Source organism: Vigna angularis, chromosome 10 (genome assembly GCF_016808095.1).
Source record: "Vigna angularis cultivar LongXiaoDou No.4 chromosome 10, ASM1680809v1, whole genome shotgun sequence".
NCBI lineage: Eukaryota > Viridiplantae > Streptophyta > Magnoliopsida > Fabales > Fabaceae > Vigna > Vigna angularis.
This window is the reverse complement of record NC_068979.1, coordinates 31363567-31384232: the sequence shown is the minus strand read 5'-3', so window position 1 is coordinate 31384232 and position 20666 is coordinate 31363567. Positions and strand designations below refer to the sequence as shown.

The 20666-nt window shown below is 38.7% G+C and overlaps 1 protein-coding gene across 1 annotated transcript; it reads right to left on the bottom strand.

Moving 5' to 3' along the window:
• Positions 1–12459: 12459 nt before the first annotated feature.
• On the bottom strand, positions 12460–18908 carry LOC108334665 (uncharacterized). Its single transcript, XM_017570561.2, is given in 7 exon segments — positions 12460–12867; positions 12869–12890; positions 13186–13247; positions 13928–14025; positions 17359–17536; positions 18144–18242; positions 18337–18908. Coding segments are annotated over 7 exon segments (1131 nt in total). The 5' UTR covers positions 18793–18908; the 3' UTR covers positions 12460–12651.
• Between the last annotated feature and the right edge of the window lie 1758 nt (positions 18909–20666).

The window sequence follows — 20666 nt, the reverse complement described above, 5'->3', positions numbered from 1 at the left end:
AAAGGAGGGGGAGGTACCTGCAAAGATACCCGACGCTCAAGTCAGATGTGAGTTATGGAGCCTCAGCTCTCAAGAGAGTGATTATGATACTGCTCTGAAATATTATTTAGGGTCTCTAGAACATAGAGAGAACCTAAAAATAAGTTTACCTAAAAATGTGGTTAGTTACTCAGAAATATCTTAACCGCTTAAAATATCTAAGATATTTTACCTAATAAATATCTTACTACATAATATGCCCCCCAAGTGTGAGGGAGGCTGTATTCGCTGTGTAAGGGAGCGTGTTTCTGGTTGTTGCTCATATGTGGACTGAACGTTTTAAATCAAGGATGACCGAGCGGTTAAGTTTGATGGACCAAAAAGAGGCGAAGACGAACGGCAAAAGCTGGAACGAGTGAGGCCGAACGTGAGGACATGTATGGAACGAATACCTTTGAGGTCAAACGGTTGAAGCCAAGGGAACGAATACCTTTGAGGCCGAACGGCCGACTGTTTGAACGCTCGTGGCCATGGATGGTCGAGCGGTTTCAAAACAAATCACGAACGCTTTTGAGGTCAAACGGCAGACTGTTTGAACGCTCGTTGAAATGGATAGTCGAGCGGTTGAAACCAAAGGGAGGCCGAACGGCCGACTGTTTGAACGCTCGTACACATTTGTTGTCGAGCGGTTGAAACCAAAGGGAGGAACACCTTTGAGGCCGAACGGCCGACTGTTTGAAAATTTGATGTTCTTGGGTGAACATAAGCTAGGCTAGAGGATGGTCCCCTAGGTTTTGATGGTCTGGGTGTTTTAGGGCGAACATCTACCGGCGGGAGTGTATCCCTTTGTTTAAATGCACCTGGGTGTTCTAGGGCGAACATCTACCAGCGGGAGTGTATCCCTTTGTTTAAGTGTACCTGGGTGTTCTAGGGCGAACATCTACCAGCGGGAGTGTATCCCTTTATTCAATGTGTCTGGGTGTTCTAGGGCGAACATCTACCAGCGAGAGTGTATCCCTTTGTTTAAGTGTACCTGGGTGTTCTAGGGCGAACATCTACCAGCGGGAGTGTATCCCTTTATTCAATGTGTCTGGGTGTTCTAGGGCGAACATCTACCAGGTCTAGGAGTGTTCCCCAATTTTAGTGCTTCAGCATGAACGGCTCTCTGGTGTCCGCTTTTACGTACAAGATGTGCTTATCTGCACTGTAGAACGAGAAAAAGAGTAGCCAAACAAATTAATGCATTTACAGGATTTAGAAAATTATCGTAGAACATAAATTATGTTATAAAGTCGTTCGGTTAAGAGAGTAAGATGGCTTGGTCTTGGGCTGATGGTTTCTTGTGACCTGTAAGATACATAATATTAAGTATATAGGTGAGACCGTTCGGTCGAGTTGTAAACCTGGCGGCCGAACGTCAGTTAGGCCAAATGTTGGACGCTCGAGGCCGAGCGTCAAAGAGATCGAATGGCTGAACGTCAGTGAGTCCGAATGACCGAACGCTTCCTGTGGGAATTGCCGAACATTAATGAAGCGATTGGCCGAAAGGTTGAAACCAAGATGCCGAACGTTAGGACCAATGGGCGAGCATCAGTTTAGTCGAATGGCCGAACGTCAGTGAGGCCGAACGTTAGTTGCACCGAATGGCGGACTATCAGTAGGATCGAACGTCCGTGAGACGAATTCTGGAATGTTAGAAATCAAGGAGACTGAGTGCTGGACGCTGCCGAACGTCAGTGAGGCCGAGGTGCCGAACGTCAGGAGGCTGAACAAGAGTATGGCCGAATGCTGGAGCGCTCGTGTCGATGTATGGTCGAGCGGTAGAGGCCGAGTGACATGTGAGGCCGAACGTGAGGACTGTTTGAACGCTCGACACATAGGTTGTCGAGCGGCCGAGTAGCACGTGAGGCCGAGCGCTAGAGACCGAACGTCAATGACTAGCGAAGTGCCGAACGCTCTAGGCCGAACGATCGCGAGAACGGATGCTCGAACGTGTGAGACGCAAATGGCCGAACGATTGAGGCAAAACGATGGAGGCCAAGCGTCTGAACGTCATTGAGTCCAAATGACCGAACGCTGGTGGAGCCGAGTGTCCGCATGCTGGAGTATTTGAGGATGAAGAACCGACAATGGAGTGCGGCTCGCTCTTGGTGGTCGAACAGGAAATGGTCGTACGGCAATGAGGAAGGTTTTGCCGATCGGTCACGATACACACTCGGTTTTGTCGGTCGACCAAGATGGACGACCTTGGAGTGCGGCTCATTCTTGGTGGTCGACCAGGAAATGGTCGAAGGTCGTTCGGAGTTTGAAGTTTGGGGAATAGAAATTGGGTTGGATGACGTGGAGGCAGAACTGAACGACGCGTGGATAGCGTGAGTGTTGCGGAAGACGTGGAGAATGGGTCTGACAAGACGCCGAAAGGGTTTGTCTCTGGGTGACAACCGTCTTCTTCTCGCCTCTCTATCAAATCCCTTTTTACCCCAAAAAACCCTAGAATCAGTCACACTGCGGAACGGCCGATCATGAGGTTGTCGTCGACGGAAGCCGCGATCCAAGGTGATCGAAGACCATGGAGTCCCCAGGCTTGGGATGGACTGGCGGATTTGTGGTGGCCTCGTTTGGCGGTGAGTATTTAGGTTGGGAAGAAGTGTTGGAGACAGCGCAAATTGGAGATGCAAGTGTTGCCGCTGGTGAAGGCGGCGCTTGTCTGAGTCGAGGCGGCGGTGGAGGATGATTTCGCCGGTGTAGCGAGAGTCATGGTCGTAGAAGACGCCGAGCCAATTGTCGCAGCAATTGGTGCTGGTCTGGGAATTGTATCTTGATAAAGACGACGTCAGTGGTGGCGGAAGAAGGAGAGAAACTCGTCGGAGGCTCCATTCGGTCTGGTGATGACGGTGGCGTCAATGGCTCACGTTGGTGAATCCTGGGGACAATGCAGCGGCTTCATCTTGTTGGAGTAGCCTTATCCGAAGAAGTGACTCATCGAGGCCGAGGCTCCTCTTGTGGCTTCTTTGGGATGACACTCGGCCCCACAGTGGGCGCCAAAATATTTCGGTGTAGATGTTTTCCAGTGTGTCTTTGTTGCTCCTGGCTGTCTGGGACGCTTGCTCTTCTCCAATTGTTGTTGTTCATACTCGCCAAAGGAGGGGGAGGTACCTGCAAAGATACTCCGACGCTCAAGTCAGATGTGAGTTATGGAGCCTCAGCTCTCAAGAGAGTGATTATGATACTGCTCTGAAATATTATTTAGGGTCTCTAGAACATAGAGAGAACATACCTGAGCTTTTTTCTTGTCATTGTATTTATAAGCCAAATAAAAATAAGCTTACCTAAAAATGTGGTTAGTTACTCAGAAATATCTTAACCGCTTAAAATATCTAAGATATTTTACCTAATAAATATCTTACTACATAACAGAATTGTTTCCAAAATAATCAGAAAACTATTTGTTAATAAAACTTAAAAATTGTTGTAGGAGTAACATACATAATAACCTTGGAAAATTTTATTTTAATTGCGCACTACACGCACTCAAGCTTGCACCCACTTAAGCTGCACACGCACACGCACGCAGTGTGCGTGAGTACGCACGCATGCAGACAAACGTGCACAGAAAAAGACACGCAAGCGCACGTATGCAGACAGACATGCGCACGCATACAGAAAGACACGCACGCAATGCACGTAAATATGCACGCATGCAGGCAAGCGCGCACAAAGAAAGACACGCAGGCACACACGCATGCAGAAAGACACGCACGCAGGCAGACAAGTGCGCATATAGAAAGACACGCACACATGCAATAACTATTTCTTGTTACAAATTATTAAAAATTATTACAAATTTTATTACAAATTCTCAACAATTTTTTGTTTAAAGAACTTTTAAATAATTTGTCTCCCTTTATCAAGTAATTGTTGTTTTATACATCTTCAATAGTTTTTAGCTTCTTCAATGAATTTGACTTACAATTATAAACAATAGAGCCTAGGATTTGACTTATAATTATAAAATTCAATCTCAGTTTATTAAATTTATAAATTCATATTCTAATTTTGATGATTTACTATAAACATAAAAAAGTTACTTAAAAGTTAACTGAGAATTGATATTTCCCACTAAAATTATTGATATAATTATTATTAGTTTTCTTATGAATATTTTTAGTGTCTATGTTTGGAAAGTTTAAATTTAATATATTGTTAAGAAAAACCAAGAATCATGATAAGGTATAAGAAGTATTTATCAAGTAAATTAATATCTAAATAGTTTAAAATGAACTAGAAGATTTATAATAATAATAATAATAATAATAATATTAATACTAATAACAATAATAATAATAATAAATTTAAAATATAATATTTGGATATAAATTTGTTTGTTTTAAATCATAAAATTGACACAAAAATTGATTAGTGATGTGTAGTAAAACAATATTTTTATATGATTAAAATTTAGTATTAAACTTTTAAGTTATATATTATATTAAAATGAAATATGTATGCGAATATTGTTGTTAAAGTAAAATGTAAACATATTGTGCAATCCTATAAAAAATAATTATAACAAGAAGTTGACATTAAAGTTTTAAATAAAAACACATATCCTAATAACCAACCCTTTCATAGTCAAGACTTACGCTTGAACGATTTGATAGACCACAACTTCTCCTTTGAGATTTACCAAACTTGTAGTTATTCTGGTGTTTAAACTGAGTCTAAACCACTACTTCTCTAACCACTCCTCCACATACTTCTTTTGCTTCCCACCCTATGTAGGAACTATCTAATTAGAAACTATTTGACTTTGGTTCTACTTCAAACACTAAAGTAATAGTGAACCCCACCACTCTTAGGTGACAATTATAGTACCTACTTTAGAACACATATAAAAACTCTTCCACAACTAAGATCTTATGTGCCTAATTTTTACTTTTCTTTGTTCGACTACTCTGATTCTTATGACACTTTGCCCTCATTTTTCAACTTAATCCATACTTGATGCACAACTACCAACTCATGAGACTGGCAAACAAGGAACGTCTTTTAAAGACCATAATCTACAAGAATGAGACTGGCAAACAATCAAGTCATCCTTAAGATTATGCTTGAAACTTGCAAAGGAAACCATTCATATAGATTTTTAATTTCAATTCTTTGATCACCATGAGACATGTCACATATTCAAGCAATCTTCACTTGGCCAACACTGTAGCAAAACTACCAGTTTAACTCCAACTCCCTCTTGTAGGCAACCATGACCATTTAGCATACTGGTGACCCTAAGTGATATACAACCCCAAATGAAACCAAAACCTTTTGTACAAGCACAAAATTCGTAACTTGTATCTTTGAATTAAAGAATATGTGGTAACCGCTTCATCACTAGTTATTACAGCCACCCTTTTAGCTACTCAAAAATTTTCTTCTCCTTTCCTTATACAGTGTGCTCTAAAATCATTAGCATTGTATTTCCTTACAAATCAAACTTATTGATTTGCGGGTTCTTCTTTTCGTACTTGAAATCCTCCACCTTAACCTAAGATCAAACCTTCCCCGTGTGAACCATTTTTCTTGAAACATCTTTTCTATTATTGACTTTAATGCTATCACCTACTAAAAAGATCCAACCATATCCTTGTGATCTTTGAACTTATTATAAAACCATTATGATACTTCATTCTTATCAAAGACTATTGTTATGTAGTAAGATATTTATTAGATAAAATATCTTAGATATTTTAAGCGGTTAAGATATTTATAACTAACCACATTTTTAGGTAAGGTCATTTTTATTTGGCTTATAAATACAATGACAGAGAAAAAGTTCAGGTACGTTCCCTCTACGTTACACTTAGGCCAGAGGAACTCTAAATAATACTCTGCAGTGATAATATAATCATTTTTCTTGAGAGCTGAGGCTCCATAACTCACATCTGACTTGAGCGTCGGAGTATCTTCGTAGGTACCTCCTCCTCCTTTGGAGCATGAACGACAACAATTGAGGAAAAGCAAGCGTTCCGGACATCTAGAAGCAACAAAGACACACCGGACAACATTTATACCGAAACATTTTGGCGCCCATCGTGGGGCCGACTGCCATCCCACAGAAGCCACAAGAGGAGCCTCAGCCTCGACGAATCATTTCTTCGGATAAAGCTACTCCATCAAGATGAAGCTGCCGCATCACCGCCAGAAGTCTCCTCCGCGAGCCATTGACGCCACCACGAGCACTTCTGCGAAATCGCGCCAGTGAGCGCATCAGCGAAATCGCACCCCTTTGCAGGTCAGATCCAGCGTAGAGACAACCCCCAAATCGGGTCCGCCCATCAGCCTCCGTCACGCCACCAGGCATCACTGTCACTGAGGCGCCGTTAGTCCATCCCAAACTTGGGGATGAATCATCCTCCGCAGCACCCACGGCATCCACGCGCCCCATCCTCCGCATCTTCCGCAGCGCCCACGGCATCCACGCACCCTTCGGATTCTGCCTCCACGTCGTCCAAATTCCTATTCCCCAAAGGTGAAACTCCGGACACGACGGCTAAATCACCAACATGATCGGCAACTTAGTGTTGGCGAATCTCTGCACAGATGTTTACTTCTCAGTTTGGGGACGTTCTCATCCGGTCCAGCCTCATTGACATTCAACCGTTCGGCCGTTCGGTCTCCTTGTCGTTCGGCAATTTTCAGGACGACCATCAAGAACGAGCCGCACTCCAAGGTTGTCCATCTAGGTCGACCGACAAGACCGAGTGTGTATCATGACCGATCGGCAGAACCGAGTGGCTACGCACCCAAGATTGACATCCTTGGTCGCTCACCCTTCTGACCCGGCCTCACGACCATTCCATGGCCACAAGCGTTCCATCACTCGTCCGTCCGGCCTCACATACCGCTCGGTCATCCATAGCCTCAAATACTTCTTCATTCGGCCACTCGGTTCCACCAGCATTCGTTCATTCGACCAAACTGATGCTCGGTTATTGAACCTCCATGACGTTCGTCCGCTTGCTCTCAAACGTTCGGGAATTCGATCTCACGGACGTTCGGCCCTACTCATGATCGGCCATTTGACCTAACTGACGTTCGTCCTCAAGCATCCAGCACTCAGCCTCACTTACGTTCGGTCATTCGGCCTCTACGGCTAGCCCATTCGCGTCTCAAGTGTTCCAGTATTCGTTCTCACAGACGTTCGGCACACAGCCTCTATCGCTCGGTCATCCATGGCCTCAAATACTCCTTCATTCGGCCATTCGGATCCACCAGCGTTCGGCCGTTCGACCAACTGATGCTCGGCCATTGGCCATCAATGACATTCGGCCGCTTAACCTCAACCATCCGACCATGCAATTTCAGCCTGAAGCGTTTCAGAATTCGGTCACTCGGACTCATTGACGTTCGCCCAATAGGCCTCTGCCGCTCGGCCACCCGTTGCCTCAAGCTTTCCAACATTCGGCTATTCGGCCTCTCTGACATTCGGCCATTCGGTCCTACTAACGTTCGACCACCAGGTTTAAATCTCGACCGAACGGTCTCACCTATATGTTTAATATTATGTCTTACAGGTCACAAGAGACGGTCAACCGAAAACCGAGCGATCTTACTATCTAAACCGATCGGCTTTATAACAATCTATTTTTTACCTTGTAAATACATTGGTTTGTCTGGCTACTCTTTTTCTCTAATTCTACAGCGCAGATAAGCACATCTTGTATACATAGACGGACACAAGAGATTCGTCCATGCTGAAACACTCAAAACCGGGAGAATACTCCTAGACCTGGTAGATGTTCACCCTAGAACACCCAAAACTTCAAAGGATACACTCCCGCTGGTAGATGTTCGCCCTAGAACACCCAGAACTTCAAATTATCATACTCCTAGACCTGGTAGATGTTCACTCTAGAACACCCAGGTGCATGGAATAAAGGGATACATTCCCGCTGGTAGATGTTCACCCTAGAACACCCAGAACTTCAAATTATGAAGCATTCGGCCGTTCGGCCTCAAAGGCATTCGCCCTTTTTCAACCGCTCGACCATCCATGGCCACGAGCGCTCAAGCATTCGGCCGTTCGTTCGACCCCACTAATATCCGGCTGTTCGGCCTCAAAGGTATTCGCCCTTTGGTTTCAACCGCTCGACCATCCATGGCCACGGCTCAAGTATTCGACCGTTCGTCCCAACTGATGTTCGGCCATCCGGCCTCAATGACGTCCGTCCTCTTGTCTTCAATCGTTCGGCCATTTGGTCTCACGGACGTTCGGTCACTTGTTCGCCCTTTGGTTTCAACCGCTCGATCATTCATGGCCACGAGCGCTCAAGCATTCGGCCGTTCGACCCCGCTAATATTCGGCCGTTCGGCCTCAAAGGTATTCGCCCTTTGGTTTCAACCGCTCGACCATCCATGGCCACGAGCGCTCAAGTATTCAGCCGTTCGACCCAACTAATGTTCGGCCATCCGACCTCAATGACGTTCGTCCTCTTATCTTCAATCGTTCGGCCATTTGTTCTCACGAACGTTCGGTCACTTGTCCTCAACCCTTCGGCCTCAATTGTTCAGCTTTTCGTGGCCTCAAGCATTCAGCATTCGGCCTCACATGCCACTCGGCAAGTATCGTTCCACCATACATGGCCTCATGTATGCAAATATTCAACTGTTAAACGTTCGACCTTCGCAACTATTAAACGTTCGGCCTTCGCGGCCTCAAACTTTCCAGCTTTTGGCCATTCGGCCTCGCATTTTTTTTGTTCCTTCGATCTCAACCGCTCGGCCTCAGTTGTTAAAACGTTCAACAGCTTGGCCTAGAGCGAAGAGAAAACCCATAAAAACCTGTCGTTCAGTCCACAGATGAGCAACAACCAGAAACACGCTCCCTAACACAGCAAATACAGCCTCCCTCAAACTCATCAGTCTTATAGTTACCACGTCCATAAAACAGAACGGTTAACTCGGACTTGGGGGGCATGTTATGTAGTAAGATATTTATTAGATAAAATATCTTAGATATTTTCAGCGGTTAAGATATTTATAACTAACTAACCACATTTTTAGGTAAGGTCATTTTTATTTGGCTTATAAATACAATGACAGAGAAAAAGTTCAGGTACGTTCCCTCTACGTTACACTTAGGCCAGAGGAACTCTAAATAATACTCTGCAGTGATAATATAATCATTTTTCTTGAGAGCTGAGGCTCCATAACTCACATCTGACTTGAGCGTCGGAGTATCTTCGTAGGTACCTCCCCCTCCTTTGGAGCATGAACGACAACAATTGAGGAAAAGCAAGCGTTCCGGACATCTAGAAGCAACAAAGACACACCGGACAACATTTATACCGAAACAACTATGTTTCCCTAGCTTAGAAAACATTACCCTGCCTAACTGATCTTCAAGTTGTACTTCATCTTATACCCTTTTGTTCGCTTGAGGATTCTTATACCCTTTTTAGTTTTAACCTCAAAACTTCAATCACTTTCCACCTTCAGGCCACAAACATTGCTAAGAAGCTGAAACTGAACTCCAACATCATTCCCCATTCTTTGAAATCCAAACCTCAAATTTTCTAACTCCTAAAGTTCAACACACTACTCCATATTTTCGAGGCCAAAACTTGTCTCTAAGGCCTTATCCAAAACTCATTGTAAGACCCAAGGAAAATAAAATATCTGAAAAGGTAGTGGGCGTGGATGTTAATAATTAAAATAAGAAAAGATAAGTTATGCAAAATTGAAGAGTAAAATACTTGGTTAATGCTCCTTGTTATGAGTTGGAGGTCATTGGTTTATTTCTTACTGTGCATAAGACATACTTAATTTCTTTTATTTATTTATATAATATGAATGTGTATGTGTGATATTGTTTGTATTGTTTGGTGTGCATGTGTATGACAAGATAATTGTGATAATCTGTTTGGTTTGGTGTGTTTGTTTAGAGCTTAGGGATGGTATGTTGGAGCCTTGGCTAGAGCAAATTTTTTTTTTTTGGGTTTGGCCTTTTTGGTGAAAGAGAAGAGATGGGAATAAATTCGTTGTATCAAGTCACAAGCACGGGAAATAAAAGTTAATTAGAGAATTAACGTGATTATTTAACGTAGGATGTTGTTAGGATATGTGATCAATAATCCAACATGCAAAATAAGGCAAAAAAGGAAAAAAATTAAAATGAAATATTTAATTAAGGATCAATCAAAGTTAAAATATATTTTATTTTGATTTTATTTTACAATAATAGTCTTTAATAGAGGCTTGAGGGATAAACCTAGACACTCTGAAATTAGGGTTAGATGTGTCTTCTATTTAAGATAGGTTAAGATAGAAACCTTACACAGCGAAAAAAAGAGGCAAAAATGTGAGTGTGCTATGAGAGAAAAAAAGGGTTCATATTGAAGGATTGTGAGAGCTCGTGGGTGCACTAGAAGGGCGTCTTCTGATTAAGGATAGGAATTACTGAAATGGGAGCTATCCTTTTTATTTGTTTTCCTTTTTTTCTTGTTATATGTCATGTTTATGTTGTGATTGAGTTGTTGTGTACTATGGTTTTTTAATGGCCTTTCAATTCAATGAATACATACATAGAAACTTCACAAAATGTTTGCGTGTACGATTATAGTGTTATATATTTTTTCAATTCTTAAAGTTATGATTTGTTGCATGTGAATAAATTTTCTAGGATATATGAATTACTACATGATGTATGATTCTTGTAAGTATTTTGGATATACTTATTGATTCTGTGTAGAACAATGTTAGCAATATTTGTGTTTTGGTGTTTTGTAAAGGTTTAAAATGTGGTGGATTTTCATAAGGAAGTAGTGTATAAGTGTTAGTTAATCACAAATGCAAGTTTGTCATGTTGTTTGAATTTATTTTGGATTTCTTTCACTAAGTTGAAACAATGATGTTATAAGTGTGAACCATGTTGTTTTGTATGTTATCGTGTTGTGTTTTGGTATGTTGTCATACTGCTTTTGGTATATTCCTATGTTGGGTTAGTTGGTCGACCTAGGTTGATCTTGGTCAAGTTGTGTTGTTTGGCCGAATCGTGTTTTTTGTTGGTTAGGCTAGGTTGGTGTTGGTCGGGCTGGGTTGTTTGTTGTCCAAGAAAAGCTCATACTCATGCAAGAACACAAACGTTTGAGAAAATACTTACAAGCCTTATAAAGTCATAAGCTTACTTTTGTAAGTAGAGAGAAAATTCTTCAAGGTCTATTAGATTGAGTTGTATTGTAAACACATCTTCTCTGTGAGATTTATCGTCTAAGAGTTGTAAACAATATGATTGATTGTACATTCTGAAGAGAGTTGAAACACTTGATTATTAACTCAATTGAGTTAAATGCCTACTAGGCAGCGTAACAGGAGTTACCAAAATTGTATAGTGGAAACCAGGAGCGAGTGAAACTCAACTAGGTAACGTATCATGTAGATACCATAATTTTTAATGGAAACCAGGAGTGAGTTAAACTCAACTAGTCAGCATAACAGGTGTTACCAAGATTGACTAGGGTTACCAAAAGTGATTTAGAATACTGAACTAGTCAGCGTAACAAGTGTTACCAAGATTGACTATGTATAACCAGGAGTAGTGCTAATACTCAATTCCCAAACACTTGGAGCATTTACCGAGAAAACCAGTTCCCAACACTTGGAATGTATCTCATTTAAAATTTTATTTCAGCTAGTAACTTGTTGAACAACTAAATAACATTATAACCCTATGTGTACTCTTTCCTTACCCTGTCTTTTATCCCTTAGAAAGGTTTTGGCTGGGAAGGTTTTAATGAGGCACCTCATTCAATAAAACAAGGGTTTATTCGCACAAGTCTTCTTTAAACTGTTTTATAGGAAATCAAGTTTCTTACCAGCTACCGCAAAACTTTCTTGCAATTCCCTACCGACTACCTTGTTAGTCATAGTTGAACCTACCATGCAATCCACTACCAACTACCTTGTCGGTCCTGGTTGAACCTCTCATGCAATTCAGTGTAGACTACATTATCGATCCTAGTTGAACCATACAGTTCTCTGTCGATTACCTTGTTGGTCCTTGTTGGACCTTCCATATAGTTTCTTGTCGACTACCTTGTTGGTCATGATTAAACCTTTCATATAAGGTAGTCAATCTGAATACAACCTTAACGACACATGCATTTCAAAGTAATAAAAAAGTACTTCTTTAAGATTTTAATTTTAAGGTCCGGATCTCCTTTACCACAAGGCTATTTCCCACCCATTCATGAAAGTTTAGAAAGTTAAAGAAAGACTACTCCATTGAGAATAACTTCCACAACCATCCAAGGAATAATAGCTCAGCCATATCACATTATATAAGACAGTTCCATGTCCAACGAAGAGGTGACTGATCAAAGAAAGCGGTGCCCAACCACACCATTTGAAACTGAAATCAAGACACGAAATTGGCTCTTTGTGCGTCGAAGTGTGATACTAAAGGAACATATATGATTCTATATCTATACCCGAATATATCTCTATAAGAATTTTGTTAGCCAATTTCTTGAGAGCCAGTCTAAAACATCAATGCCGCTAAGACTGGCCTATAAGAGTTATAAGTTATGACAAAAATATCATGCAAATGATATATCTTGGAAGTATGTAAGCAGTTGCACTGAAAAGTACAAAAAGTAGAGTCCAAAGGAATGACAATCACTGCATTTCCTTAGATTTTATCTTTTGGATGGAGGCCGATGATGTTGTACCATTAATTTTCAGCATCAAGTATTCTTTAGCCATTTCGAATGGTAAACACTGCAATATGATTGCACTAAGAGGCCTCGACGTCGTCACTAGCATCATCTGAATCTGAACCATCAACCATCTTCTCAAGTGCATCAAGACTCCCAGCTTCAGAGACCGTGTGGATTCTGAGTTTGTCAGCATCTTCACTGAGAAAGGAAAACAAAGCATTCTCCCTTAGCATGTACAATGGTTTGTCATTACTTCCTATGTTCTTATTTTGATGACAGAGACAGTTTGTTCATAAAATAGAAAAAAAAACATGTTCAAATGGATTTCTAGCATGCTTCTACACATCCTAGTCATCTGAACTCTTTGATGTTTTGCATAAGAATGCTGATAGAGTTATCAAGTTTGTCAATAAAATTCAAGTGAAAGAGCGGTAAGAAGTAAGATTCTAAATATTGATTGAAACAACCATGAAAGCAAGCATATAGAGCATACTCTGTAACACCGAAGATTTCCTTTACAACCAAGGAGCTATCTCTTGAACAAAACTCTGGCAGCTGGAAACAGATTAGTAGGAGAAAATTTTAATCAAGTCATACATTAAACTCATAACAGACATAATTACTAGTATGGTCATTCAATGCCTTTTAAATGCACAAGGCTATCCACATATGGGACTTGGGTATGATAGATGCAGCCTTGCTCCCACCAGTGTAGAAGCTGTTTCCAAGACTTTTAACCCATGGCTCCAAGGAAACAATCCTACGGTGAACCAAGACTCAGTCTCGGGAGCCTTTTCATTAAAAAATTGATTGACAAAAAATGTTTTCAAAGTCACAAGGCAACAGACTTACCATTGTGCCAAGATTGACCCTGCCATGGGCCTTTTTACATTAAAAAATTGAAAAATATAATATCAAACTTTCGGAACAGTAAGCAATTACTTACTCCAATTTTAAGCTAATACACACCCAAGAATAACAGATTTCTTTCTGAAACCATAATTAAACTAGGTGCAACGTTTTAAGAATTTCCCTAACACATTTTAAATTACAAAACAAAAAAATAATTTTTCCTGTAAAAATACGACACTTAATTTCAGTGTCGTGGTTTCCAAATATTTGTTCAAGAAATCCTAAAAACAACAATGGTAAAGACATTTAAAAGTGCTTATTTTATGCTAGATAAACAAATAGACAAACAGAATTTCTATCAAATTGATAGTGTGGTCACTTACCTCGGACAGATAGAAGACCTTTCCAAAAAGGGCCTGGACAGCTATTTTTCTCTTGAAACCCTTTTCAGTATAACCTGACTTATCCATCACAATAGGGCCTAAAAATAAATCAAATGTAATTGCAGTCAGCGAATAAAAATAATGGGGTCCCGAATTTAAACAGATTTACGTAATTACATTCGTAAGGCAATATATTTCTCAGAATGAATGAAAAAAAAAATTGAAGGGGAGACAGAGATCAGTTCTCTACTCTCTTATAGTCAATACCTGATCTTTCTATCTCTCAAGTTACTATTATTTAAAAGCATGTTAGGCTCAAAATAGCTGCTGTCTTAAACACAGCACTTTATAAAAGTTTTGCAACTTCACAATAAGTGCAGCTATTTCAAATTTGAACTCTGATTCATGCTTCAAGAATTAGAGAATAAATATATATGAAAAGATCATGCAGAAATATACTATGCTAAAGCGAATAAAACAAATTACCACAAATATTGGTAAACTAAGGCAAGCTGCAAGTTACTGGTAAAGTAAAGTAAGGAGGAAGAAAGAAAAAGAATGCAAGAGGATCTGCATTACTGCTCTGAGACTTTCTAAGAAGGATTTCCTCCAGTGGAAAGAATGAGATACAACTGTGGGAAATTAAAAAGCCCTATCTCTTGAGCAAACTCTCCAACTATCAAAACTGATGCTCTTTCTAATTGGTTATCCCTCTCTATTATAACTATCCCCCTTTTCCATATTCTTTATTCAGCTAATCACAGCAGCGTCAGAGGTCTCTAATTTGGCCCATGTAGACCTTCTACGGTATAGAATTTATTAATTGGGGACAGAACAATACACCCCTTCAAAATATTTACTTTGTCCTCAGTGTGAAAGACTGGGAATTGCTTCTGATGACATCGAACAATTATCAAGAATCCTCACAAGTGGGCAGATCACACCAATGAACGAGGACTTCTACTTTCCTGAAGGACAATGATGAGCAACTGGGACAGATTCAGGGGTGACTCGTAATTCCAAGTCATCTATCAAAGATAAAGGAAGAGGTTTGAACCACAGTGGAAGGGGCAACAACTCTCTTTAATAATGATACTGGGAAACCTGGGTGAACAGAATTCACACTATTCGAAGGAAGCAGCTATTATTGGCAAGTTGCTGCATTTTTCCTTTTAGATTTGATAAGGACCATAGTATGGTACACCCAACTTCTCAAACTTTTTACTCATCAAGTTTTTTATTAAGGGTATAATTTGGTCTGTCTTCAACACATATAGACTTTGATACTATCTTAGAAAATAAACTTTTAACATAACTATACAAAATTGGCTTGTAAAATGAAATTTGCCCCCACTTATATACTATAACTTGATCATATTTTTAGCCAATGTGGGCTATTGAACACAATGTCCTCATGTTAGAGAATGGACATCTCAAGTATAGGATTAGATATTTGTGGGTGGTTCGATAGTGACATGATAGTGAATGACATGATAAACTCAACAACCTTTGTTAGAATAAGCTTTATGGCATCTTAGAAAATGGTTTTCAACCTAACTCAACATCACAAAATCAGCTTTTAAAGTAAGATCTTCATCCACTTGTATACTATAATTTGGTCATATCACTCCCCATAGTCTAATGGATCATATAGATGTCATGTCACTCATGCTTGCATGGTCAAGTGCGATGTGTCTTTGGAATTGGGATAGCTCATTTTAAGGTAGGAATTGTTAATCCCCAAGTGCTCTAGATAGTTTAGAAGAAATAATGTTGGATTGAACATAAGCCAATCAATACCCATATGGATCCAAATGTCAAGTTGCTACCATATCAAAGGGAGTCTTTCTAGATTCGGGAAGATATGGAAGGTTAGTTGGAAACCTAAATTACTTGACCATAATGAGACCAGACATTTCATTTGTAGCAAGTGTTGTTATTTAGTTACTGAATTCTCCCTAAGATTGTCATTGATATTTGGTAGCAAGAATTCCAAGATACATAAAAGTAATTCTAGGAGAGTTCCAGCATACAGAAACAGTGACCATCAGAACCTCGGGCAAGTTGCCCAGCTGATAGAAATCCATATCAAGATCTAGACCAAGTGCAGAGATTGAGTATCAAGCTATGATTCTCACTTCATTTGAGCTCATATGGCACAAACAACTTCTCCAAGAGTAGCGTTCTGTAAAATACAAGCTATAACTCTAATTTGTAATAACCAGGAAATCTTGCATATTGGATCCAATTTAGTCTTCAACAGAAAACCAAGCATATTAAGATTGATTGTTATTTTAATAATGAGAAGGTAATGTTTGAGGAATTGCTAGCTTATTTGATTGCTGCAATAAACAATTAACAAATGATTTCAAGAAGTCTCTATACGGAGCAAGGATAACTAACACATTTGGAAAGCATGGTACATACAATTATAAGAGGTTCAACTTGAGGGAGAGCGTTGAAATATGACGTAAATTTGGTTGGCTTTAGTATTTGATTTTGATTTTATTTGTATTAATAATGATAGAGTTATTCCCTATTTTCTTGTATGATCTTATGACAATCTCTGCAAGGCTTACTCCTTTAGAAGATAGTTAGTTGAAAGAAAGAAACCATGAAAGTCATCAATATGTAACCATACACTCTTTTATGTAATTACAATAGCCAATAACAAGATAAAAGGGCATTTAGATAGTGTCTGTGGAAGGAAAAGATAAAATGGCATCTGCAACTCCGTAGGTTGTTTAGAGTCCTGTCCATATTTTTTGCACAAGTACATTCTCTTACTCCATAGCCATCCAGTTATTTACTACTAAAAACTATTCCATTACTTAAGATTAAAAAGAGAGAAATATATTCTGGAGGGCTTGAAAGACCCTTCTTATGATCTTCTATTTATAATGGAAAATCTTATACAAGAGAGCATGGAAGATCAAAGATCTGTACTAAACACCTAGGTACAGCTGATAGATGTTTCTAACACACTACTCCCTACTTAGACTTAATGATTACTCTATAACACTTAGATTTAATAATTACATCTAATAATTACTTCTAACACCATTTACAACATACAAGAATTATTGTCAATGACAAATTTATACTTCAATTCAATGAAAAATAAGCCAAAGAAAAATTAAAATAACAAAATAAATTTGCCTCTGTTATTACGTGGCCACCTGTATATTAGGCCGCCTTTCGATTAACATCAACTATGGCAAGAAGCCTAGAAGGAAATTACGACAATTTAGAGTACTTGACACCATATACTGGGATACTAACCCCTTGTGAATATACATAACAAAGAGAAAAATAAATTGTTTGACAGTTTATGAGAATTTGATTACTTCTCCTAGATCTTATCCAAAACATACAACCATTTACCAAGGGTGATCAACTAAACATCTAGCCCAATGTTAAAAATACATTACCTTTGTCTCGCACAATTCGTCGTGAAATTTCATTCAGAATCTCAGCAACGTGAGAATCACTTAGCATAGAAGCTCTTCTAAGCTGAATTAAATCAGCTACCATGTCAGGATTGAATGCTTTCTCATTTAGAGAATAGCGGATATACTTGCGCAAAATTTCTTCCAAACCAAAACCTGTCTGCATGTGATATACAGCTGTTACTTAAAATCATATGACATATATGCACAAGCACGCAAAAGTTGTCAGGGCAAGTAAAAAGAAACTATTTTTTCCCATGACATTTTCCCCGGCAAGCAAATGGAAGGCAAGGAAATATTTCCTGACCAAGACTGATATTAAGATCCTTCACATTGAAAAACTCCAAACAATTTCACCTTGGCATGTATCATGCTTAGGAATGACACAAGCACCAATAATTTATTTTTTCTAAGGTCATACAAGAAAAATTAGTTAGTCTGTGAAGTATCAAGAATATTATCAGGATAAATTAAAAGTTGTCATTATTTTACATTACAAGAACAGCATTTATGGTCAACCAGAAGGATCATTGTTCACATTAATTTTGTAAACTAAAATATAATATCAACTTGTGCAAATCATAAAAGAGGAAAAAGATAATGTTTGCTTACATAAAAATCCAAAGTTAACCATATGCAGAATCACAAAAAAAAGGCAAATTAATCCAATGATTTCAACCACAGTTATTAATATGAAATCCACTGTATGAAATGGTGAAATTGAAGGAGTAAAAGTGACGGTAGAAGATAAGAATGATGCACCACACCTTGTTCTGAATTTGGACGAGAGCTTCGTGCGTAATTTGGTGTCTTCCGTTTTGAAATAAATCATCCAACGACTTGCACAAGGTGGCGTTTTTACTGACCTGGAAATGAAGGGAAACATAAAAAAGTTAGTATAAGGTGCAAAGGTGAGACAGAAAAAACGTTGGATTGGAGGGAATAAAGAGTATGAGAGACCAGTCTGCGGCGTTTTGCTTTGGGAGAAGAGAACTTTTTGACGGTCTTAACGAAAGCAATGACGAAAGTGAGAGTAGCGTAAGCGAGAGGAACAGCGAGAATCCAAGGGAGGGAGGTGGGACCCACTCTGGGTCCGGGAATGGCTTGGGTAACGGAGCCGGTGAACTCGACGAGGTCCAAAGCCTTCTCCTGAATCCAGGGAAGCTCCTCCTCCACTTCCACTTCCACTTCCTTCTCTTTCTCTTGGTTCTTGATGGAATTGGAAGTAGCGTTGTTGTTTGAATTTGGAGTTGCTGAGCACGTTGCGGAGGTTGAAGAAAGCGAAAACGGTGGGTGTCGTGGAGTGAGAACAGTGGGAAATGCCCAAGCTGTGCATGTTGTTAAGTGAAAAGGGATTGCGGAGTTTTTTCTGGGAGGGAGAAACCGAGAAGCAATGGAACAAGAAGTAAAAGCCATTGTAGCAAAACTCAATCCTCGTTTTCTGTTTTGCCTTCGGCTACTAGGTTGTTTCCCCTCTGTTGGAGCTGCCCCACTTAGGCTGCTCTCTTTAGGTTTAATTCTATTTTCCGCATTTTATTTGTTAACTTAGCCTCATTCCTCCGTTGTCTACTTTTAAATTATAACTAAATTAGAGTAGGACATATATTAATGAACTTGAGAGAGTATAGAAAATTTTTCATGACATTGATGTTTTTCTTATTGATAATTAAAGTAAATCACCAAATACTAATCTAAATTAAGATAGAAAATTATAATTAAGAGAAATTCATCTCCCTAGGTCATGTCTTGCACTTTTGTTTCCCACCTCTTGTTTTATTCATAGATAGATCATGTTGGTGGTTGGATTAATAAGAAAAATAATAAAGATAAAAGCACTATCTCGAAAGTAGAAGGTATTTTTAAAATCAATACATTGGTGTTAAAATAAAAAAGAAAAAGACATAGGATGAATTTGTTGTTAAGCATATAAAGCCATGCATTTATAAATAAGAAAATATAAAAAGATGAGTTTAAACTCATTACATCTAAAATTAACAAGTAATTAATAATATCTAATAATACATTAACTATATCTAACATTCTCTTAAGTTAGTGCTAAATCAATCGTATCAAGTTTATTACAAATGTAATTAATTATGAGTTTTCGTAAATACTTAATAAAAATATTTGTTACTTGATCACTTTTAAGTTTTAATGTCCATGATCTTTTATTGAATAAAATGATAACCAACTTGAATATGTTAATATAAAGAGGAGTCTAATAATCACATATAAATGTCATTTGAGTGACATATAAAATTACAATTCTTTAATTAATTGTTTAAACCAAATAAGTTATTAAGTGGTTGAGGACATAACTTTATATTTTATTTCTACATTAGATCTTCCCACAACGATTTGATTTTACTCTTGAAAGAGATCAAGTTGTCACCAATAGAAACACAATATCTAAAAGTGAGCCTTTTTTTCTAAAGGAGATATTGTCTAATCAATATCCGAATAACATACAACTTTAGTATGATTATTGTGACCATATAGTAAACATTTCCGAATGATAGTATTCCATTTATCTACATGGGAAATTGAAAATTTGACTCACCATATTAACTACAAAAGAAATGTCAAAACGACTAATAGTAAAATAGTTCAATTTTCCAACTAATCTTTTGTACCTCTAAGGATTTGAGAGATGCCTTCTTGATTAGGTCGGAGTTTGGTATTACGATCCATGGGTGTGTCAACAAATTTTATGTTCATCAACCCAGTTTCTCCCAAAATATCAAATGCATACTTCCTTTGAAATATAATAATATCATTATTGGATTATGTAACCTCAATTCCCAAGAAATATCTAAGTTTACAAAATCTTTGATATGAAAGAGTTGGCAAAGGTGTTGTTCTATTTAGGAGATGTCATGGTGGTCACTATCTATAAGAATAATGTCATCAACATATATTATTAAATAAATACACGCAACACTTAAGTGATGGTAAAAGACTGAATGATTTGCCTCACTAGTCATACCAAATTGTTAAACAACACAACTAAATTTTCCAAGCCAAGCACTAGAAGACTATTTCAAACCATCTAAAGATTTGCAGAAACAACATATCGATTTAGAAAACTTCCCCTAAGTAACAAAACCTAAAAGTTGCTCCATATAAATTTTTGGCTACAAATCTTCGTTAAGAAAAACACTTTTGACATCCAGATGGTAAAAGGTCATTGTGAAAGAGAAATCGTGACCATAAATAAGCAAACAAAAGCCATCTTTTTCACTAAAAAAAAGTATCACCATAAAATAAATCAAAAATTTGTAGGTAACCTT